At 36.1% G+C, this 6,973-nt stretch overlaps 1 protein-coding gene, 2 long non-coding RNA genes and 1 pseudogene across 3 annotated transcripts; 3 read left to right on the forward strand and 1 right to left on the reverse strand.

Annotated features, from left to right (window-relative positions):
- The first annotated feature begins 274 nt into the window (after positions 1-274).
- On the forward strand, positions 275-2,086 carry LOC125603330. The gene is made up of 4 exons (XM_048774425.1): positions 275-714; positions 1,191-1,338; positions 1,440-1,527; positions 1,617-2,086. Exons 1-4 carry the CDS (start codon positions 377-379, stop codon positions 1,910-1,912), a joined length of 870 nt encoding a protein of 289 aa, XP_048630382.1. The 5' UTR covers positions 275-376; the 3' UTR covers positions 1,913-2,086.
- Positions 2,087-3,575: 1,489 nt separating this feature from the next.
- On the reverse strand, positions 3,576-6,211 carry LOC125603332 (annotated as a pseudogene).
- Positions 3,981-4,546, forward strand: LOC125603333. The gene is made up of 2 exons (XR_007335388.1): positions 3,981-4,213; positions 4,306-4,546. It is a non-coding gene; the product is annotated as an uncharacterized LOC125603333 (long non-coding RNA).
- LOC125603334 lies at positions 4,908-6,438 on the forward strand. The gene is made up of 3 exons (XR_007335389.1): positions 4,908-5,139; positions 5,209-5,306; positions 5,973-6,438. It is a non-coding gene; the product is annotated as an uncharacterized LOC125603334 (long non-coding RNA).
- Positions 6,439-6,973: the final 535 nt, after the last annotated feature.

The raw sequence follows: 6,973 nt of genomic DNA on the forward strand, positions 1-6,973 counted from the left end.
TAAACTTAGAAATGTGCTATTTTGGAGATTTGCCCAAGTAAATATGTATGTAAAAATATTTCAAGAGTTTGAAAATTGATTTTATACCAACAATAAAAAGTTATAATATCAAAGTTCTCCCGGTTATTATTTAACCTTTTTTTTTTTCTTAACCGAATCTGGTCAAACTAACCGATAAAAAAAAACCTTCTTAGTAGGAAAATCTTAATTAAGATAATGAGTGCAATTAGGTTAAACTAATAAATAATAAAAAGTCGGCCGTCAACTTCAAACGGATAAGGCATTTCTCTGTCTTTAAAAATCATTTCCTTCGTCACAAAGTTTCCCATAAAAATCTCATCGACCGATCGAGAGAGAATCTTTCGTCTTCTATCGAATGGGCGGAGGAAGAGTCATGGCGACGGCGGCGAAGGTGGCTGGAATCGGAGTCGCCAAAGGTGGATTCAGGGGAGGATTCGGAGTCCCCGCGGCGGCGAATGATCAGTTTATCGTGAGAAACACCTCCGCGTCTAAGCCGGTTTCGGCTTCGATTTCATCGGCGGTTCATCCTTCCGTGGAAGAAGACGCGGTGGTCATGCGTAAACCGGTCTGGGAAGACGAGTGGGAATTCGCGGAAGTGGAGACGAAGACGATCCCTAGGGTTGTTTTCGACAAGCCTCCGTCTCTTCAGGAGGCTAAAGAAGCCACCGATGATCTCAAAGATGCCCTCAACATGTAAGATCTAATTCCATTACTTCTAATTTTGACTCTCAAACTCGAATTGCGAGCTTTCTACTTTAACAATTGACTTAATTCCAGCAATTTTGATTGATTTAATTGACTTAATTCGAGCAATCTTGATTGATTTTCTCGGTTTAGTTTTATGTTCTGTTTGGTTCTTGTTTTTGGTTTAATGGATTATCCAACTCTTAAATCATAAAATTTTAAAAGTTTGTCACTTTGAAACGTGTTAGTTTGATTTATGTTCTTACATCCATTTTTATAACTAGTTACATACATCGAGACCTGTTCTTATGTTTGGTTCTTGTTTAATTTAGTGATGGAGTGTATTATTTGAAACTTAAAGTATGTCTCTTTGAAACATTTAGTTTGATTTATGTTCTTATACCCATGTATTTAACTAGTTACATAACTCGAAGCTTGTGCTAATGGTTGACTCTTTTTCTTATGGATTATCCGACCTGTGTTAGGGCGTGTATGGAAGGGTCAAATGAAGTTGGTTCTGTTTCAAGAATGTTTTCAAGTTTTCAACCTTCTGAGAACAGAGCTGTTGAATCAGCTGTTCCACAGGTTGCTCTTAAGGCTTTTGCTTTTCTCAGTGAAAACACCGCCGCGCAGGTATAATCCATCTCTTCTCCTCGCCTTTCTCAGTTCGAATTGTTTCCGTTAAAGCTTCACTGGTGCTAGTCTTGAGAGTCTGATCGTTTCTCATTGTACAGTCTGTTGTTACTTCCATTGCGTCTGACCCAAAGGTGTGGGATGCTGTCATGGAAAACAAGGATCTCATGAAATTTCTTGAGACCAACAGTAAGAACTTCCTTTTGGTGTTTTAATGTCTTTTATATGACAAATCAATCTTGACAGAAAGTTTTTTTGTTTTTGTTTCCCGTTTGCAGCTGCTTCAACTAAGGATGAAGCTGACAATGACGACAAATCTGAACTTTCTAGCGAGACTGAAAGTGAAGAAGACAGTGAAGAGAAGCCAATCCAGCTCATGGAGATTCTGCGAGACATGAAGCTGAAAGCTGTTCAAATGATGGAAAATGTATCTTCCTACTTTGGGGGTTTGTTCAGGACAGAGACTTTCACAGAGGGTGGACAGGAGAGGAAGAGGATGTTGCTCAACGACCCTACTACTCTCTTTGGATTAGCTGTTTGCGTTATTTTCATGGTAGTTCTGAAACGTGCTTAACAAGTTCCAGTTTCCTTTTAAACTTGCCGATATAGCTTATAACTACTGTGTTCTCTTTCTGCTACTTCATTATCGTTTAGAGTTTTTTTTTTTAAACTGTTCTACTTATGTTTGGAATGATTTGGAACTTGCCTTTGATATTTTCATAAATAAAAGTATGCTTTGGTTGAATTATATATGTAATTGCAATTTATAAGTTTATATTCCCATCATGTAAATCAAATGTGTACTAGAAAACTATCATGGTAGCTATGGCTGCATAAGACATTGGGGCCCGTTTGTTTCTCCATCTGGATGAGCCATTTGGACGAAAATGAAAGTTTTGTTTGTTTAGACACTAAAAGTGCAATTCATTCAGATGGATCATCCGGATGACTTTTGGAAATTTAGGCTTAATTTTAAAGTTCATCCAGCTGAACCAATTTGGATCATTTGAATGGAGATGGTTCATTCAAAATAGTATAATGTCTATTATGCCCTTAATATAATTCACAAATTACAAATCTAAACATAATATCATTTTGTCACACACGAAAACTGACAAAACCACAAAAATGTGTTTTCCCGCAAAAATCTAAAAACTAATTTTTCACGCCAAAACCCCAAAAACGCATTTTCTCGCCAAAATTGTAAAAACGTGTTTTTCCACAAAAATTCCAAAAACGTGTTTTCCCGCAAAAACCGCAAAAACGTGTTTTCATGCCAAAATCACAAAAACATGTTTTCACGCCGAAACCCAAAACGCAAATTTCCGTCAAAATCGCAAAAACGTGTTTTCCCGCTAAAATTGCAAAATCTCGTTTTTTCCGCCAAAATTGTAAAAACGCATTTTCACGCCAAAACTCCAAAAACGCGTTTTCCCGCAAAAACCGCAAAAATGCGTTTTTCCGCTAAAACCAAAAAATCTTATTTTCCCGCCAAAACCACAAAAAACTCGTTAATTTTGAAATAATTATAATGTAAATATATTAGACTAAATAATTAAATGTAACATAGTTAAAATTAATATCAAATAATATTATTAAATCAACACAAGAGTATTTTGGCAATTTGTTTATTAACTCATTTGGATGGAAATAAAAACAAAGAAACAAACATAAGATCCATTTAGATAATTCATCTAGATGAACTATGTGGATAGACAAACAAACAGTCACAAAAATCTGAATGAATCTTCTGAATAGATCATACAAATACAAATGAATCGAGATGACAAATGGTGAAACAAACAGACCCGTTGTAAATTTATAAATTTATACGGTAGTCATTAGGAAGTTACAGCCGGATTTTACTCTTACTAGGGCTTGTTGAGTTTGGCCGGATTTGAGGAAGATTGCCGTGAACATATTGCTCAACATGACCGTGAACAGAGCTAGCAAGGCAAGGCTGTGGAATCAGCGTTGCTTAACAAATCTGATCGTTTGGGATTATTTTGTTCTTACTAATAGCGTTGCTATATGGTTGGCTTAAAAACGACGTCGTCTGCAATACTGTGGGTTCCTACGCTATTGTTGAAAGGAAGTTGGCCGGAATCCAGGAAAGATCCGGCGGCGCTTCTTATTGAGTGGGGTTGTTTTACAACGGTAAAGATCTTGATATCAATCAGTCATTTGCTTAAATGTAACACATTTTGCTTTTAATTTCAATATAAAAATAGGATTTCTATCAATTAATTTTGAGATCGCTATATTTCTGCTTGAATCTGTTTCACATTGCCAAAAAAAAATTTGACCTTTTTTGTATGAACAATCCGTATATATTCCTCCGCCTTTGACCTCTCATTTCTCCTGCAGAAGCTTGTCAGAATCTAACGAAGAAGAGCTAAGATCAACCCGTTCCGAATGAAGCAACGTTCGAAACCATCGAGCAGAGGCTTTAGGAACCCTTGTTAGGTTGTTCTTATAGTCCACATAGTATATCCCGAACCGGACAGTGTAACCAGAGTTCCACTCCCAGTTGTCTAGCAATGACCACACGAAGTACCCTCTCACATCACAACCATCCTTCCTGCAATACCCCAACCCAATCAGTTTATAACTTCATTTTCTCAGGTTTGTAAAGTCTTATTATTACCTAATGGCAGCTGATAAGTTGGAGAGGTAGTCTCTGTGGAAGCTAATCCTCTTGTCATCTTGTAATGCTTTCTCCATGTCTTTGAATGGGTTGTTCTTCTCATCCATACCGTTTTCTGTGATGAAGACAGGAGGGTTTCCGTAGACGTCTTTGAGATACACTGCTAGTTTCCTGATTCCCCATGGGACTATGTGTAGCCAGCTTGATCCTGCCTAATGTCATTGTCAAGTAAATGTTTCTCTTCATCAGACTATTGCCCTATTAAGTCAACATCTTCGGTTTTTTTTATCAGAGAAATTTACATACTTTTTCTCCTATAGGTACTCCTCCTCGAAATGCTACAACAATTAGTGAGCAAACAAGAACATCAGTAGTGAAGATATGATCTGAGAGATAGTGTGTGTGTGTGTATGGATCTTACAGCTTGTGATCACTGCTGCATCAGAAGAAGCATCTTGTAGAATCAGTTTCCTTATCCTTGTTCTGTCGTTCCTTGTGTACAGTGTCGTGTAGTGGTTGATTCCAAAGAAGTCAAATGCCCCTTTTATGGTTTTAGACATCTCTGCTGTTATCTCTGGTAGTCTCTCTTCCACTAGTCTCTTCATTGAAGCTGGATAGTCTCCATTTATTAGAGGATCCATAAACCTATTTTCACATCTCATTCAGTTTCTTCTTTTACTTACTTTCTCTAATGCAAAATTTTCATATACAAAAGTGTATCTTTATTATTTTACCATCCGATCCCAAAATCCATTGCCCTACGAGCTGCATCTCTGTCCTCATCACAATCAGACATTGGCTCAAACCATTTTGCATCTAACGACATCCCTATTCGACCACCTTGTTTCTTCTGCATTTTACATTTCCCCACATTATATTCTGTGGACCTAAGATGTTCATTTTTTCTGTTATCTGTGTTCTTTACCTTGAAGTGTCTCTGGTATGTGTGGTAAGCAGCGGCGTGAGACAAGAGAATGTTATGAGCTACAACATAAGGCTCCACAGATGACTTCCCTTCCTTACAGAACCAATGTCCCAGAAGCGAGCACCTCCCTGGAGCCTGTATCCCTGTGTCATAGCCTTGGATCGTTAGCCCGCGTGGCTCATTGAAAGTGATCCAGTACTTCACTCTGTCTCCGAATGCTTTGAAACAGGTGAATGCATAACGCTCGAAATCATCCCTGCACACTTTTCTTAGCATTTCATTTTGTCTTCATGATCAGGATTTAGCATTTTACTTACACGACTTGTCTGCTCAGCCATCCTTCATATCTGTCTTCTAAAGCTTGTGGGAGATCCCAGTGATACAATGTCACATAAGGTTTGATTCCTTTGGCTAAAAGTGTGTCTATGAGACTGTTGTAGTACTCAAGCCCATCTGGGTTACTTCCCCTGTTCCATCTGTTCAAACCCAAGTTTAACATACCTCTTAGGCTTAGCACATCTTAATGAATTAGACTTACTAGGGAATATTCTAGTCCAAGATATAGAGAATCTGTAAGCATCCATTCCCAGATCTTTCATAAGATCTATATCACTCTGTGAAAGCAAAAAAAAATCAGAAAAAGTGTTCTTGCTTGTTAGATTCTCTCATTTATTTTTCCTGTTGCGTCTTATCTTAGATTTGTTTGGACATGGTTGCTCTATGGAGAAGCAACCTTATTTTTTTAATCTTCAAGTATAAGTCAACTTATGCTTCTATTTTAGGTAAAACATACATACATGGAATCTATGATATTGATCACCGTAGTATCCGCATTGAAATGAAATCCAATATCTTCCCTGTTGATCAATAACAAATAAACATTAAAATTGGACTTTTCTGGGTTCTCTGTAACTTTTTGTTTGATACCTGGTTTCTTGGTGAAAGTGTCCCATATGCTATCTCCTTTGTTTCCTTCATTCACAGCTCCTTCAAACTGGTTTATTGCAAGAGAGTGTTGTGGTTGATCAAAATATTTGATCATTTGAATCTTTCTTGAATCAGTTTGTAGAAGAAGGAGAAGAATGTCACCTGGTAAGCTGAAGAAGCTGTCCCGAACACAAACCCATCTGGAAAACTCTCTCTGGTAATAGATTCCGATGAAACTTGCTGACGAGACGCGATGAAGAACAGATACATAACCAGGACGAGTCTCATGATATATTCCATTCGTTGGCTGGCATGAATAAAGGAAAGCGAGACAGAGAAAAGATATAGGAGTGAAATTGTTTGGGAAAGGAAAGATTTGGAGGCAGAAAGTGTGAGTTATTATGTGCAAAGCAAAAGGGCTCCTCTCTTATGTGAAGGCTCTTCTTTGGTGTTGACATTTGTGTTTCTCTCTTCTTATATTATTGTGTACACGTTGCTTTTACTTCTTCTGCCAAAGACTAAAAGTGTACTCTAAGATGAATATAAGTTTGTTAGTGAGACATTGATTCACTTAAATAAATACCTTTGCTTTTTTGCATTATTATTTTCGTGCAAGGGACTGATGATTTTGTTATTTTTGTAACTCAACTACAAGGTAATCCAATTGAAAAATAAAGTCTAGTTTATTTTTAGTTGTGTATAGAAATTAATATAAAACTGAAAGCGCGGGTTTATTTTCTTTTTTTTTCAATGGTCAAAATATTTAGTAAATTTCATATTCATATATTTGTGTTTTATTTTATAAAAGACTTAAATTTTTTATCTTTTTTATCATGTTTCATTTTAAATTACTATTTATGTTTAAAAAATTAAACTTTATTTTTTTAATGAATTAAGTTGGTATAACTCTGATGAATTAATTTTATTATGTGGTTAATATTTAATAAAAATAATTATATACTTTTAATAAAGATTTATATTTTTCAATGAAAAAATCATTTTTTTATGAATGCTTAAATATATTAAGAAAAAAAAAAAATTAAGAATGGTTGAAAAAAATTATTTGAACTTGGACTCAATGGCCCAAAGGAAAAAAAAAATGTGAGAATTGGATCTGATTTCTTAATCGGTCCAAA

The sequence above is a fragment of the Brassica napus genome, unplaced genomic scaffold (assembly GCF_020379485.1).
Source record: "Brassica napus cultivar Da-Ae unplaced genomic scaffold, Da-Ae ScsIHWf_3159;HRSCAF=3981, whole genome shotgun sequence".
Taxonomy (NCBI): Eukaryota; Viridiplantae; Streptophyta; class Magnoliopsida; order Brassicales; family Brassicaceae; genus Brassica; species Brassica napus.

What these genes read in the sequence shown, in the direction of transcription:
- LOC125603330 (XM_048774425.1), top strand. Translation starts at nt 377, where the DNA reads ATGGGCGGAGGAAGAGTCATGGCGACGGCGGCGAAGGTGGCTGGAATC. An exon ending in GTGAAAACACCGCCGCGCAG is followed by an intron (nt 1,339 to 1,439) that starts GTATAATCCATC and finishes CTCATTGTACAG; the next exon opens with TCTGTTGTTACTTCCATTGC. An exon ending in GAAATTTCTTGAGACCAACA is followed by an intron (nt 1,528 to 1,616) that starts GTAAGAACTTCC and finishes TCCCGTTTGCAG; the next exon opens with CTGCTTCAACTAAGGATGAA.